Here is a 16126-nt window from a genome sequence, read left to right as displayed (position 1 = left end):
GAGCTTGGCTGCTCCTCGGGGTCTTGGCGGAGAAAGTGCAAAGCAGCAGTCCCTTCCACAAAGCCGCACTGTTCTCAGCAAATCCTCCCAGGATCGGGATGCATTTTTTTCAAGTGATTCAGCAGCACGTGAATGGGAAGGGCCTGAGCCCAAGGCTTCGGGAACCGTGACCAAGGCCTCTGGCATGAGATCCCGCTGGGCTCACAAGGAGAAGGAAGGGTGGCGGGGCGCAACTCAGGGGCCTGCCAGGGTCCTGGGGGGGCGGGGGGAGGGCGGCCGAGCAGCGAGGGCCGAGGCTCTTCTCTGCGCAGCTGATGAGCTCTTAGAGACGGCTCCCTCCTGCTCCCGAGGGGGCCGTGGAGGTGGGAGTGCTGGTCTCCATGGAGACAGGGCATCCAGTGGACAGCAGCTCAAGCGAATGTGCTAGAATCTCGAATGGCCCAGGGCTGGGCCCACACTGCTGGTTCCTGTGCTCTCTCGTGCAGCCCCCATAGACACATCTGCTCCTGGGGGTCGTGAGTGCAGGCATCTCCAGCACCGGCCTGAGTCCCGCCGGCCAAGCCTTGCCCTCACCCTGGATAGGCACAGCCCTGCCCCAGAGCTGGGGATGTCAGCACCCCCCCCCCACCCCCACCCCCACCCCAGGATGAGGAGGCTTGCAGGGACCCGAAGGTGCCATCTGGTCTCCCAGTGCTGCTGCTCAGTGGAGGAAGCCCCTGGTTGCCTCCTGGCACCATGGGGAGGCCTTTAATTGTGAAATGATGCCTCTTCCCCCTTCTCAGTTCCCTAAAAAACTTGGCCTTGGAGGAAGTCTGCTGCACTGCCGACCCGAGAGGGGCTGGGCGCTGACACCAGGGAAGGCAGAGCCAGGTGTTTGGGGAAAGCCCTCACCACCGTGTCCACCGAGGGGCACCTACAAAGCTGGGGGGTGGGCACACGGTGAGACCAGAGGGGCAGGTGGGGCCGGATGCTCCTGTGTGCTTCTGGGTGCTGAGCCAGCACTTGATGTCCTTGTGGCCTCTCCCAGGCTCTCTGACCACACCCCGCTTCCTCGTGGTGCAGTTCTGGGGGGAGGGGCATGGCCTCATGGCCTCAAGCCCCGGGGGGTCTGAGCAGGCCTGCAGCCCACGCGAGCACGGTTCCCTTTCTGGGTCACTGTCTGCCCTGTCCCCCACCGTGCAGCTGGTGAGGTCCGCCCACCCTGCTCGCCATGCAAATGCAGTCCCACTGGAGGGGTTCACAACTGTCTTTCCTGTGCCCCCCCCACCAGCCACCGGAAGTGCTTTAGTCACATGCAAGCAGTTAGGGAATCCCACGGCAATTGGGGGCCCCGAAAACCTAGTAATTTTGTTACAGCTTTTGTGGGGCAACGCCACAGCTGTTACCACTGGGCTTAGATGCTGGACGGGGGCACCCCCTCACTTTCCCAACTCTGGCCTTGAAGGTGGGATGGAGGGGCCCCCTCCAGGGCGTGTCCCGGGGCCAGGCTACCCTCAGCCAGGCTTTAGACACGCTCATTACCTTCAAGGAGCTCCAGCCAGGTCGACCAGCCATCCGGTGTCGCCCGTCCACCCTAGAGGGGTAAGAAAGTCTCGTCCTAAGCAGCAGCCGCAGGACGTAGCGGCAGGTGTCGGCGGGGACTTGGGTAGCTCTGCGGTTGGAAGGTGTAAATGTCTAGACGGCAGGGCCCCTGCAGCTGTCCCCGAGCCCCCAGCGGAGTGGAGCCCACCTGGAGTCAGTGGCAGCTGGGTTTCCTCTGAAGAGGTTGGCATGTAATTGTACGTGGAGACAAGGACAGGGACCGGGTGACCCACGGAGGGCGTTTGCAGCTGCAGTGACCTCATTTCCGTGTGAGAAGTGGCCTTCCCCACACTCGCCCCGGCGGCCCCGCACGCTCTTGGGGACACAGGACAGGAGGGTCCAGGGCACACGTCTGGCAAATGTAGTCGAGACGCTATCTTTCCCTCCCCCTGGGCGCGTGGCCCCGGGAACATGCCCCTGACTGGAGGGACCACGGGCCTGGGAGCAGGGTGGAAGGGCAAAGCAGCCGTGTCCCTGCGGGCAGTGCTCTCCCTGGGCGACCCTCCCGGGTTCACGCTGGAGGCCACAGAGAGTAGGCTGGGCCGAGAGGGGACGTGGCCTGTGCTGATGCTGAGCCAGCCCTGCCGCTCTGAGTCAGTGCACTGGTGAGGCTCAGATGATCCGGGGCTGGATTTTGACCTTGTATTTACAGGAGTATTTTTTCCGAACCCCGAGATTCCCACGTCTCTTCTGGGCAAATGCGTGGTTTTTCCATACGCCAGAAGCTCAGCCTCGCCCGGAACCGGGGCCTGGGGGCTTAGCGTGTGTTGAGTTTGTTGAGACGAGGCCTCGAAGGTCTAGAAGTCACGTTTTAATATCCGCAGCTTGACCCGTGCTTTGGAATCGGGAGCCAGTGCCCAGGCAGAGCGGCCCCATTGGAAAGTGTCCTATTAGGATACGTTCGTAAGCGTAGCAGGTGAAATGCCTCCAGGGTGGCCAGGCCCATGGCAAGATAGTAAAGACGACCCGGTGAGAATAAAATACACAGACTTGGCAAAGAGAGCTCTCCTTGTGGGTCTGGCTCCCCCCCGCGGATTATGGGCACGGCTTGCTGTATCCTTCGTGGCCTCCCAGGAACGTCCACGGACACAGTAGGACTCAAAAGATGTTGGTGGGGTCCGGGGGGGAAGATGTGAATCTCTGCCTGGGCTGGTCGAGTGAACCACACCCCCTGGCCAGCCCAGGCCACGTTGCCGTGCGCTGAGGACACCCTAGTTTTCCCAGAAGCCCCCTGCTGCCCCTCCCCTGCCCCCCCTCCCCCCTCCCAGGACAGTCTGGCCTCCCTGGCTTTTCCCCGGGTGCTCGTCCTCTCTCAGAGTCTGAACCCAGCCTGTGTTCTTGGGATCATCGTCTCTGCCCTTGACTCTCCACCCGCCCAGCTCTTTTCCATCCCAAATCTGGCTGGGAGTGCGAGGGATCGGTTTTGCAGGCTGCTAGCCGGGGGAAGTGACATCATGTGGTGTCCGTGGCCCGAGGGGTGGGGGCAGGGGCTCTTCTGCGGTTGCGTGTGCTTTGAATTAAGTCTACGGTTGTGCATTCCAGTAGCCAACATCTGGCGGTGAATTCATCAGCCAGTGTATCACCCTTGATCTCAAACCCAGATGTTGTGTTAACGGCAGAAAGGAAAGAAGAAAAAACAAAATCCAAGCAGCTTGGGGAGAGGCCATCATTTTTTAGCACAAAGCAGTTAGAACAAGGATCTTTATAAAGCCTCTTGTTCCCGCCGCTGCCTCTGGTTCCTACGGCGGAGGGTGGGCCAGCGGAGCAGAACCCCTCGCTGCTGGGGGGTGGGCAGGCCGTGGGCCGATCACCCACCCCAGGGCCGGACACTGGGCCCAGCAAACGTGTGTCCATGCCTGGATTTTAACTTCCTCTCAGATTCTTTTCTGCTTTTCCCCAGCCCTGGTCTTTCAGCGGCCTGGGACTGAGAGGGACCCGTCCTATGCTTAGAGTAGTCTCCATCCCAGAGCTCTGGAGATGCCCATCGCCTGGGGTGTGGGAGATGCCTTTCTGGAGAGTTCTCTGCCTCCTCCCTGTCCGCCGCGAGGGTGCGCGTTTCTGTCTTCCTGTCATTGTCTAACTTCTTGCCAGGGTTGGATGCTCCTTGAAGGCCCTCCACACCTCCCCCCTTTCTCCCATGGGCAGCAGAAGGAGGCCCATGCTTTTAGGATTTCGCTTGAAATGCAACCCAACCCCAGACTCTTGAGTTTCTGGCCTCGTGCTGGGGGCAGAAGACTGAGGGTCCAAAGGTCGGCAGCCAGAGCTGGTTGGGGTCCACCTTGGTGCCCCTCCAGCCCTCCCGCCCTGTGGGGCCCCTCTGTCCTGTTTCCCCTCAGGTCTCCTGCCTCCACTTGCCTGTGGGATCCTCTGGCTCTGATAAATTTATTCGCTAAAGCTTTTCGCGTGCCCTTCCCCCACCTACAGTGCTGAGCCCAAGTAGCCCCTGCTGCCCGGAGCAGGTTGGCGGCTCTGGGGCTCGAGCCCGCGTGGACAGGTGTATGTGTCGCGCCTCTCCTTCCCGTCAGGAGGGCGCTGACACTCCCAGAAGATCGCCAGAGAACTGGTCTTTGCTTCTCTTCATTCTCTTTCTTTCCTTCACCTTCTCTCTCGTTTTGCAAAGTGGAGAGAGGGGGTCCCCACGCAGAATTCAAAGACGCCGAAGAACCTGAGTTCTTGTGCTGCGTGGACGAGCCCCGTCCGAGCTCCTCCGGGCCCCTCCCCCCGCTTCCCTGCAAGCAGCTGGCAGCCCGGGAGCCACTTACCATTCTAGTCCGACCCCGCGAGTGGACCCCGGACCCTGGATGCAACCGGTGCCTTCTTTCCGATAATCTGAAACCGGGAAGTGTGGAGTCTGTCGCCCTAGGCCAGAGCGAGCATGTCAGGGAGCCGCGTCAGACCGGCCCCTGGGATTCGTGCTGACCGGGATGTGCGGTGTGGACCCGAGCGGCCAGCAGGTGTGGCTCTCCAGACCCGTCACCCGCAAGAGTGGGGACGTGCGCGCCATTCTTCGCCACAGCGCTTTTGCTGTTCTGTCGTCCGGAGCTAGAGGTCCGTGGGGCCCCGGGCACCGTGTTTCCGAGCCCTCACCGCACCCGGAGGGAGTGCGGGTACCGGCAGTGGCACCTCAGCTGCGGACGTGAGCGGCTGTGTCTCCGGGACGGTCGTCAGGGAACTTCCCAGAGGCTGCGCGGAGGGGGAGGGGCTGACACACAATCTAGCCCGGTGCTGCCCCTTTTGAATTAGGATTTGGGCTGCCTGGGAGCCTTAGGGGTTTTTCTGGGAGAAAACGGCATGGAAGGCAGTGGAACCTTTTCGCCGTCTGAGAGTAGCGTTTGCTTGTCTTCTGCCTGCCAGCGAGTGATGTTTCTTGAGCACCTATTTCGGGTTGAGCATTGTGTGGGGGTAGCGGGGCTTCTGGAAGGCAGTTCTAGAAAGCATGCAGAATTGGGTGTATTATAGTAAAATCCAGCAGCAATGCCCTTTCTAGAACCGTGGCTTCCCTTGGATGTTTCTGGTTCATTTGATATCATCAGCCGGTGACGGTGTCACGGGAGGAGACAGGGTTAATCTGGTATGTTTCCTGATTTGCATGAACACGTCTTAACGTGGCGTTGCAGTAGGGTATAGATTACACAGGTAGTACAAGGGACCGCAGACAGACTTCACCTGGATCCCCAGATTTCTCAGGTACAGCTCATTTCCATCTGGCGAATACCTGGTGAGCGCCACCTGCTCTGTGCCTAGAACATAGCTTCTGCCAAAAAAAAAAAAAAAAAAAAAAAAATGGGGCGCCTGGGTGGCTCAGTCGGTTGAGCGTCCGACTTTGGCTCAGGTCATGATCTCACGGCTTGTGGGTTCGAGCCCCGCGTCGGGCTCTGTGCTGATGGCTCGGAGGCTGAAGCCTGGAGCCTGTTTCTGCTTCTGTGTCTCCCTCTCTCTCCGACCCTCCCCCGCTGATGCACACACGCGCGCTCTCTCGCTCGCTCTCAAAAATAGACATAAAAAAAAAGAGAACGTAGCCTCTGCCTATCAGAAAGGCAGGTGCACAGGTGTTTACGACAGGATGGATGAGAGTGTGGAATGTGCCAAATGCTATGGGAGGACAGGATTTCCCAGAGCAAGACAGGAAAGGGCAGTTTTATCTGGGTCTTTAAGGATGAATAGAAGTTTCCCAGGCAGGGGAGGGGTAGATGGCATTTGGAGCAGAGGTGGGGACACCCCTGGGCAGGTTTGGGTTCAAGGGACTATTATGGGCTGGTGGAACAGCAGGATGGGAGCAGCTGGGGGTAACTGAAATACATACCTCCTGGTACCGGGTTGCAAAGGGTCTCCCGTTTTAGACGAGGGCAGTGGGCGGCTGAGGAGGACACTTGAGCCAGGAGGGATGCGTCTAGAAAAAGTCCGCTGATGCCAGGGCCAGGAGGAGCCATGGAAACAGGTTGACCTGTTGCCAAGGGCAGAGCCCTCGGTTCTGGGCGGCCCACTGGGTGGCATTTCCTAGATGTGGGTTTGCAGGTTGGGGCCTGGCTCAGCCCCGAAAACAGGAACCCGTGGCCTTGGCCGGTCATGACTCAGCTGCAACAGAAGACACATGAACGGGGTTTGGGCCTGGGTGGGGCGGGGGCGCTGGTCCCTGGTGCCAGGCTGGGATCCGGGGGATGGGCACAGACGGGGGGTCCATGTGCCTGAGCCTCCGGGCTCCGTGGGAAGACCACCCTGGCCAGGGAGTCCCGAGATCCGAGCTGCCCACCCGCGAGTGGAGAACAGAGGCGCCTTGGTGCCCGGTTCTGTCTGTTCCTTCTTTCTCTGTCTTGCTCACATTCCATTAATGGGTGACCCTGCACAGCTGAGTTGTGGAGGCCAAAGCATTTAAAGCTCTTAAAACAGGCCGTGCCACCAGCTGATAGGGGTCAAAATGGGGAAGGGGAGGGCTCTGCCCAAATGACACGGGAACTGCCCACCTCACCTTGTCAGGGCACAGGCTGGGGCCCGGGGTCTGCCTTCCTTGCTAGGAGGAGGCCGTGGGGGGGGGGGGGGGGGCATGGCCCACGAGCAGCCTCAGGCTCTTGCAAACACTCCAGAACCTTCCCAGCCCGGCCTCTTCCCTCTCCTTCACCTTGTGTCCCAGTCTGGGGTCATTTTCCTTCCGTGGGGGCTCCTTCCGTGGCCGGGATGCCCGTGACTGCCTCCTCACCCGGTTCGATACCCTTTGGCGGGTAAAGCGCTCTGACCCTTCCTCTGTCGTGCTCCCTACAGAACCTGTGTCGTTATCACAGAGAGTCAACCACAGGACATCTTTCAGGGACACGTTTGGGACAGATTAGGCGTAGCGGGATAGACTCTTCAGATCAAAGACCACCCCCCCCCCGCCCCGCCCAATCCTAAACACGAGGCCTCTTGGGGAGGCTGTTACTCCCCTGCCTTCAGCCTGGAAAAAAAAAGCCTGTTTGCCAGTAGGCTGCGGACGGAGGCTGGGTGGTAGGGGGCTCCCCGTCTTAGCTGCACGATGATGATTGCGGGCCAGTTAATTTGCTTATCTGCTTCCCCAGCCACATGCATACACAGTGGAGAGAATTTGCAAAAGCCCCAGAGCACTCAGGCGTGACCTCAACAAAGCGCTTTGTCCCCATCGGTGCCTACCAGTAACCCCTCTGGTCACGAGAGATCGGGTTTCTGCTTCTGGCTCCCGTGGACCGATTCTTGGGACCAGAAGGGGGCTCTTAGGGCTTTACCTCTTGACCCTCCCCGCTGAGCTCGTGAGGGGTCTGGTGCCGTGCTAAGGGCTGGGGTCATCTTGCCCCCTGCCTCCCGCCTCCCTGCAGCCCCTCGCCCCTGCTCGGAGCCAGGACGGCACAGGGGGGACTCTCCTCACCTCTGTGTCTTTATTTTGCAGTGATTAGGGCCAAAGCGGTCAGCGTAAAGGAAGTAGACTCCGGGAACGACATCTACGGCAACCCCATCAAGCGGATTCAGTATGAGATCAAGCAGATAAAGGTAAGGGAGACTGTCACCAGGCTGCCCCACTGGGCAGAGCAGCGGGAAGGTTGGGAGCAAGGTTGGGCACCCCCCCCCCAGAGGCGGGAAACCATGAGGAGGTGTCCCGGGGTCTCGGGGAATGCAGTGCGGCCCCCGTGGAGCAGACCTAAGGGCTTCGAGCCACAAGTCGATCTGATTTTCCTTATGCGTAAATGCTTGAAAAGTCGTGTGGACCTGCTGCGTTCCCGTCGACTGGGTTACTTCAAAAATGTGTCATCTTCCTTGTGATGGGGCAGGCCCTCAGCATTATCAGCAAGTGTGCCAGAGTTTCTATGGACCATTCCACGGGTGCCTGTCCTTGGCTGAGCTAGGGCGAGGTTCGAAGCTAGGAGACCTTGGTCGTTGCGTCTGGGAGGCCTCATTTCCCCCCACACTGTGCTGTGGGCTCTAGTCTTGCCTGGTGAGCTTTAAATTCTAAGAGGAAGGAAGGAGTCCTCTGGGCAGGTGTGGTGGGAGCCAGCTTCTTGCAAGGGAACGTGAAGGAAGGATGGAGCCCGTAGCCCGGCCGGTGACGGAGAGGAACATCGGCCGGGTGGCAGAGGGGCGGACAGATGCGGGGGGTGGGGGGCAACGCGTTCGTTTTTTCGGAACGTGTGTTCGTGTTCAAGGGCTAGGAGCCCGTATTTGAGGGGAGACGGGGCAGAGGGCGGGGCTTGGAAAGACAGGACCAGCCCTGGAGGACCGTGATCGTGATCGTTGGCAACAGTAGCTAACTCGGTCTGCAGGAGAGAAGGAGATTCTAGGCTCTAGCTGGAGAAGGGGCTTTGTCAAGGTGGGAGTTGTAGCCGTGCATATTTAACTTCGTTACAAAAATGTTATTTTTAGCCGGAAACGTTATCAGAAGGTCAATGAAATGCTTATTCGCTGCATCTGTGGCAGTTAAGAGGGCGTGTGCTATGAGCGGGAGAGAGAGCGTCTCTGTTCTTGAGACCTCATTAAGGCATCGTGAGAAGGCCGGTGTCGACACCGAAGGACAATTCTTGCCCTTTGGTGATTAATAGAGCATGCTGTCGTCACCATCAGCCTCACCTTTCCTGGCGTGGGTGGGACGAGCTGTCTCAAAGCCGGTTTATCATGACATTGAGATGACCCTATTCCATTGGGGTTTGCTTGTTGAAAGCCCCTCCTCCCCCTCCCTCTTGTCCCCCAAAACCAACGCTGTTGACTCTGAGTTAGGCCCAGCAAAATCCCGATGAGGTGCCCGAAGCCCGAGGGCGCCCCCTGGGCTGCACCCCACGGCCGGGGTGGGGGACCGTCCTCAGTGCACACTCACGTCCCTGCCTGTCACCACCCCTGGTGGGGCCACAGGAACCCCTGGCTGTGGTGGGTTCTGCCTGTGTCACCTCCTCCCGGGGAACAGTGCACCCCTCCACGTGGGCTGCAGGCGCGTTCAGTAGGTCAGTCAGTAGATCCGCAGGTGAGAAGTCAAACCCCATTGGCCCCGGGGAGTCGCATCCTTATTGCAAGGGTGCAATCCCGCCCCGGGGCCCCATCAAGCAGCCAACGCTTGACCCAAATTCCTGGCAGTGCGCAGGGGGGTGTCCCTCCACGGCGGGTGAGAACCACCTGGAGATACACGGGCCTCTCTCCGGAGATTCTGAAATGACCTTGTCGGTGGTAGGGAGAGTCGGGCGTCTGAGACGGTTTCCTCCAGGTGACAAGAGTCGCGCCCAGCGTGCTGATAGCTGCCACACTACGTGAGGAGTGTCTCCAGAGAATCAGTCCACAGCGGGAACGGCCACCTTCTAGCTCACTAGAACCTTCTGCCCCCTTTCCCGTGCTGGTGGCACCACAGGTGCAGGTCGGGCGGCCCCTCCCCAGGATGTTACGCGTGGGACCCGGACCTTGTTAGCTGTGCGGACTGGCTCTCCTCACGTTTCCTTATCCTTGTCTTTCCAGATGTTCAAAGGACCTGACAAGGACATAGAGTTTATCTACACGGCTCCTTCCTCTGCTGTGTGCGGGGTCTCTCTGGACATCGGAGGGAAGAAGGAATATCTCATTGCAGGTGTGTGTGTGGATATGCCCTGGAACGTTGTCAGGGACCGTCCAGGGCTGTGTCTCCAGGGTGGGACCTGGCGAAACCACGAGGCGGGACAGAGTCCCGGGTCCTGACGCCGAGAGGCCGTCCCGAGGTCTCTGGGCTTCCCTGCCCTTTCCCGTCTGCGAATTCCTGGTGGATTCTCACCTGCCCCCCAGAACGGGGGATCCGGTGTGGCTTCATGGGGAGACACAGTAAACCAGTGTCCACGGGGAATCTGCGGTCGGGCAGACACCAGGAGGTGAGAGGGTTTGCGTTTTGCTCCTGAGGGGGAGTCGTGCGCGAGATGCCGGAGGCACCCATGGCTGGGCAGGAGGCGGAGAGGGGTTGAGACCTTGTGTTAAATCTGCTGATGTTACGAGGTCCTCGACCTGTGCGGCGACTCCGCTCATCCTGTCTTTTTCCTTTTTTTTTTATTTTTTTCGTTTCTTTTTTTTTTTCTTTTTTTTTTTCTTGTTTTTAGTTTATTTACGTATTTTGAGAGAGAGAGAGAACACGAGCCGGGGAAGGGCAGAGAGAGAGGGGGAGAGAGAGAATCCCAAGCAGGCTTCCACACCGTCAGCATAGAGCCCGGACGTGGGGTTCGACCTCACAGACTGCGAGATCGCGACCCGAGCCAAAGTCAGGTGCTCAACCGACTGAGCCACCCAGGAGTCCCCTAAATGTTTTCTTATGAGCATCTATTATAGTTTAGGTTTTCTTGAGCTAGAACTCACACACCATGCAATTCACCGTTCAAGGGGAGTCATTCACTGGTGTGATACCTCCATCATCGAGATGGGCAACCACGGCCACCGTCGGAGAGAACTCCGTACCCTTTCGCTGCTTTACCTTCCTGGCCGCCCCCCCCCCCACGCTCCTCCCCCAGCTGCAGCACCCCCCAGTCTACTTCATGACTCCGTGGGTTTCCCTGTTTCAGAGGCCTCTGAACAGAATCACAGAATATGCGTGGTCCTTAGCGCGCGACGTCCCTCACTCCGTGGGGTCGTTTCACAGCTCCGTCCAGGTTGTAGCATGAATCAGAACTTGTCCCCTTTCTATGGCCGAGCAGACCGCGGTCTGTCTGCCCGCTCACCAGTCATTTCGTGGACGCTGGGGTTGTCTCCACCTTTGCGCTCTTAGGCACGAGGCTGTCGTCCACACCCGTGATCGGGTGTCCGCGTGGCGGTGTTTTCATTTCTCTTGGGCCGATACGTGGGAGTAGAATTCCAGGGCATATGGTGACTACGTTTAGGCATTTGAGGGGCTGCCAGACTGTCTTCCAAAGCAGCTGCACCATTTTACATTGGCGGCATCTACTGTTTTTCCGATAAGAAAAATAAAGTCAATCGGAGAGAGAGGGATGGGGACAAAATCACGAAGCAGAGACCTTCCTGACTGTGCTTGTCACGGTGACGCAGGGGACGGCGTGGCCGGGCAGGTGCACAGAACACGTGGTGCGGGTGCCCAGGGGCGGCTGTTAGAGACCCAGGTCAGCAGGTGCAGGGGGACAGTCAGCCTCAGGCGTGTCTCCTTTTTCATGCTTCCCTATGCTTGCTACATTTTTACAAATGACGTCTATTGCTTTTATGATGTGGAAAATAAGCCCTGGAGAGAAGGCAAAGGAGACAGAACCTTGCATGGTGGCGGGAACTTGGCGCCCTGACAGGTCCACGGTTTCCAGGTTCCCGCATCGGGTGGAGCAGGACTTTAACCTACACGCCTCACCCCGCATCTCCTCACGTCGCCCTCTAGAGGCAGCCGCCCAAACTGCAGAGCTTCCAGAGCTGCTGGAAGGAGGGCGGGCCAGGGTCCCCTCCCTGTGGGGGCTCCTGGGTGGGAAGGTGACCTAGGCCTGGCTTCACGCACGTCTCCACCGGCTCCCTGCGACCGGAAATCGTGGCGCCCCTTTCCTGGCCCTGGCGGGCTCTAAAAGCTTTTCGTGCAGATTCCGTCCGATCCTTACGACCCCTTATGAGGAAGGCACTGCCGTGATCCCCATTTTACAGATGAGGAAAACCGAGTAGACGAACACCGTGGCCCAGGTCCGGGGGCGTGTGCCTGAACCCGCTTCCCCACGCCAAGTTGTTAGGTTCTGCTTGGTGGCTCGTTATTCGCTTGACATAGGGGTATGTTTAGGGTACAGACTTTTTTGGGCAGATGCTGTGCCAGGGCGGGGGGCGGGGGGGAGGGTGTTGGGCACTTCTCTGCACACCCGCGCCTGGGCCGCGCCGGGCTCTCACGCTCTGCCGTTTCGTTGGTCGGGTCCAGGCTGTGGAGGTCTCGCTGCCCAGCCTCTAAGCCAGCAGCCCCTCCCCCGCACCGTGTGCGAGAATTCCCGGGGCGGGGGGGGGGGGGGTTGGCTACCAGCCCTGGTGCCCAAGGAACACCGCAGACCGGATCAAGCAGAATCTCCTGGGGTGTGGCCCTGGCAGCAGCATTTTTTCTTAACGTTTGCTTATTTTTGAGAGAGAGACAGAGCGCACACACAGCAGGGCTGAGCCCCAGCAGTCAAGGTCGGTCCCCTCCCTCACGCAGGGGCTCTCCGGACATGACTCTCCTCTCCCGGAGCCCCTTGTGGTCAGGCCAGCCGCTTGCCCAGCGATTCCGAGGACCTGGGCACTGCCCTTTACTCCCTGAGGACGGGCAGTGGGGGACAGCAGTGGGGACAGCCCAGAAGGGGGATCCTGTCCAGCAGTCAGGAGCCCTGGCATGTCGTGTCCCCGTCCCACTGACCGAGAAGAGTGCGAGGAAGCCGCGTGGCTGCCTGGAAAGCGTGGGTCCCAAACGAGAGCCGAGGTGCACACGGCAGCTTTGTGGTGGTTCTTTTGCTAGTGGTTACTTTGTGTTATTTTGGGGGACCTCATAGGAGAGCCTACTTATTTTGTTCAGCCCTGTTCTGAAAGGAAGAGGCTTCTGTGTCCGAATGAAGCACAGAAGCAACTCCAGGCTCCCAGCTGTCCGCACAGAGCCCGTCGCGGGGCTCGAGCTCACGAACCGCGAGCTCATGACCTGAGCCGAAGTCGGACGCTCAACCGACGGAGCCCCCCAGGGGCCCCTCTACTTATTTATTTTTTCAACGTTTTTTATTTTATTTTTGGGACAGAGAGAGACAGAGCATGAACGGGGGAGGGGCAGAGAGAGAGGGAGACACAGAACTGGAAACAGGCTCCAGGCTCCGAGCCATCAGCCCAGAGCCTGACGCGGGGCTCGAGCTCACGGACCGCGAGATCGTGACCTGGCTGAAGTCGGACGCTTAACCGACTGCGCCACCCAGGCGCCCCTCCTCTACTTATTTTTAATTGATTTTTAGTTTGCAATTTCCTGATGGCCTGAGAGCCACAAAGGGCACTTCTGGCAGCAGCTGGCCCACCCTTGACGGGGGGCCTCGCTCATCTGACTTCTTCCCCAGCTCGGTGAGACAGCTCTGGATCCAGTCTGGTGTTCACTTTCTGAGCACGGGCTCTCCATCTCGTCCTCCTGGGGTCAGGATGGGCCACCCAGAAATCACGGGGCGCAGCAGACAACTCAGCCGGCCCGAGGCAGCCCACCTCCTCTCGGGCTGATGATTCAAGTTCACGTGTTGAGCCGGGCACCGTGAGACACTCATGTGCGGGAACTGTTCTAGAATGGGCCCTGTAATTTTCTTCTGCGGTCCTCTCCTCCGAGAGGAAAAGGAAGCGTACGGTCCTCAGTTACAAATTTTAATTAATTCCTGTCTTCCTCTCCAGTCCGAAAGGACTGTGTGTTTTTCCAAGGCAGACGTAGTAGAATGTGACAGACGGGCACATCACACGTGCCCGCCCAAGTCTTGGTACCCGTCCCTGTACCGAAAGGGTGTCCTTTTAAGATCCGGAGATGCTGCTGTACCTTATACCCGACGTCCGAGGTCACCGGTATCCCCGTAACCAGGGCCACAGAAGACAGACAGTTTGCATTGCATCGCGTGTCCTTCCATGCCCTAGTCTTGGCGGAAGCTCGAATTCGTGGTGAACAGGTCACCAGGGAAGACAGACAATGGGGGCGCCTGGGTGGCTCAGTCCGTTGAGCGTCCGACTTCGGCTCAGGCCGTGATCTCGCGGCTCACGAGCTCAAGCCCCGCGTCACGCTCTGTGCTGACAGCTCAGAGGCTGGAGCCTGCTTCCGATTCTGTGTCTCCTTCTCTCTCTGCCCCTAACCCACTGGTGCTCTGTCTCAGAAATAAATAAACATTAAAAAAAAAAAAAAAAGGACGGCAAAAAGCGGCAGGAAGTGGGACGCTGATGCCAGCCAAGCAAGGCAGCAGACATCCCTGTAGAAGTTGGGAGGACAGAGCCAGCACGGGCCCAGCCTGTCTGTAAAGAACGACCCGGCGGGGCCAGGGGAGGGCCACGGCGTACCTCCCTGCGTGGGCTGTGCACGCCAGGAGAAGCCAGGAGACGGGAATGAAAGTTACTTGCCATCTGTCTGTTTCTCCCCTCCTTAGCTGCTCTGGACTCCTAGAAAGTAGGGGGGGAAAGCCAAACACTTATGTTTTTGTTTGCTTATTTATTTTGAGAAAGAGCAGGAAAGGGGCAGAGAGAGAGAGAGAGAGAGAGAGAGAGAGAGAGAGAGAGAATACCAAGCAGGCTCCGCAGTGTCAGCACAGAGCCCCACGCAGGGCTCGAACTCACGAACTGCGAGATCATGACCTGAGCTGAAGTCGGACGCTCAACCGACGGAGCCGTCCAGGCGCCCCAGATACCTATTTTTAAAGTACTTAGAACCACCCAAGCACTTCTCTTTGCTACTGGTTGGGAGTCAGAATGAATGCTGCAGTGGCAGTCCTGCTTGTTGATTCTGTCCTTCACCTAGAATGTCAAGTGCAAACAGACACAAGGGAAAACAGGGCTCCCAAGGGTCAGGGGAGCCGTCAAAACAGAGGTCAGAGCGTCCGAATTCGCGTGCAGGGAGCGCCTCCTGCAACCCGCCTGGTGCACCGGCTGTCCCCGTGCCGCTCGCAGCCTCGGGCGAGCCGACCCGTGTCTCCCCTGGCCAGAGATCGCGGTGGCATTTACTCGCCGCAGTCGACAAGCCGCGTTAGTCACTCAACTACGTGTCTGTCAGCGGGTTCTCTCCGCGCCCAGTGCTGTGCCTGAGGTCGTTATGTTGGATGTACCGGAGCTTTGCCGAGTGCGGTGTGCCTAGGGTGCCCCCCGAGGCTCCCATCTGCCCCCCGGGGAGCCTCCCCCTGCCCTCTGCCAGGCTCCGCCGCTCGTCGCCGGGCACCTGTGCGTCCTGAAGCGATGCCATTGCGGTCACAGGGCTGGGACTTGAAACGACCTCCCGAGCCCTCCTTACGTTCTGTCATTCGCCAGAATTCACTTGCCTGCCTTTGTCTCCTGCTTGGCTAAGGCCAAGGCTGTCCCCAGCGTGAACTCTTCAGCAGAGGAAGGGAGGGGCAGAACCAAGAGCCTGAGGTATGAGACACAAAGAGTGCCTCATCCCCCCCCCCCCCCCCCCCAGGGAAGGGAATTTGGAGCGGATTCCCAATTCTGTGAGATTCCAAGGTTTTGCCATTCGTGGTAGAAAAACCCAGACAGGTAGACAGGTTCCTCATCAGATGGAGGAAATGTCTGAAAAAATCAAACAAACAAGCAGGAAACAGTATGGTCTGCATGCGGCGTGATTTTTTCTGTGCACATCCATGGGCATGAAAGGATATTGGAAGGAAATGCGTCAAAGCGTTAGCTGTGATGGAAACGGGAGGTTTTCTCCCATTGTGCTGTTCTGTGCTCCATGGCGAGCGCACGTCCCTTTTATACTCAGAGCAAGCGACCCACGGTGGAGTAGCCCACTGGGGCTGCCGTGAGGCCACTTCCCCAACAGGGATTGGTTTCTTCGCAGACCTGGGGGCTGGGAGTCCGAGATCCAGGCGTGGGCAGGGCCACCTGCCCCCCTGTGGCCTCACCTGCACCTCTGTGCACGTCTGTCTGGATCTCTTCTTATCAGGACACTGTTCTTATGGGGGGGGGGTGGCTTGTGACCTCATTTAACTTAATGACCCCTGGGAAGGCTCCGAATGCACATCCTGAGGTGCTGGGGGGTTAGGGCTTTGACACAGGGATTTGGGAGGAGACACGACGCAGGCCATGACACTCGGTATTTGTCAGTAGTAAAGTTGCCTGCGCCCCAGCCACGCTCAGGTGCAGGAGACGGGCAGGAGGAGGACGTGTATCTTGCCCTGAGCGTGGTGATCCCTGTGTCCCCAGGAAAGGCCGAGGGGAACGGCAAGCTGCACATCACCCTCTGTGACTTCATCGTGCCCTGGGACACCCTGAGCACCACCCAGAAGAAGAGCCTGAACCACAGGTACCAGATGGGCTGTGAGTGCAAGGTAAGCCGGTGCCTCCTTCTTTTGGGCCTTTACTTCATCACCTCCGTCTCCAGGGAGACCGCTGGGCTTTGATCCCTGGCTTCTCAGTCCACGAGGTCCTTAGGACGGGGCCGTGGGGAGGCACGGTCTCTCCA

At 58.8% G+C, this 16126-nt stretch overlaps 1 protein-coding gene across 1 annotated transcript in view; it reads left to right on the top strand.

Annotated features, from left to right (window-relative positions):
• The window catches only part of TIMP2 (TIMP metallopeptidase inhibitor 2), a 47662-nt gene that overhangs the window by 27478 nt on the left and 4058 nt on the right, over positions 1-16126 (top strand). Inside the window, exons 2-4 of the mRNA XM_027052576.2 lie at positions 7475-7575; positions 9517-9625; positions 15868-15992. Of these exons, the coding sequence (XP_026908377.1) occupies positions 7475-7575; positions 9517-9625; positions 15868-15992 (335 nt within the window). The remainder of the gene's footprint in view (positions 1-7474; positions 7576-9516; positions 9626-15867; positions 15993-16126) is intronic.

This window comes from Acinonyx jubatus, chromosome E1 (assembly GCF_027475565.1).
Source record: "Acinonyx jubatus isolate Ajub_Pintada_27869175 chromosome E1, VMU_Ajub_asm_v1.0, whole genome shotgun sequence".
In the NCBI taxonomy this organism is placed as follows: domain Eukaryota; kingdom Metazoa; phylum Chordata; class Mammalia; order Carnivora; family Felidae; genus Acinonyx; species Acinonyx jubatus.
The sequence above is the reverse complement of the archived record's forward strand: the minus strand, read 5'-3'. Positions and strand labels throughout refer to the sequence as shown.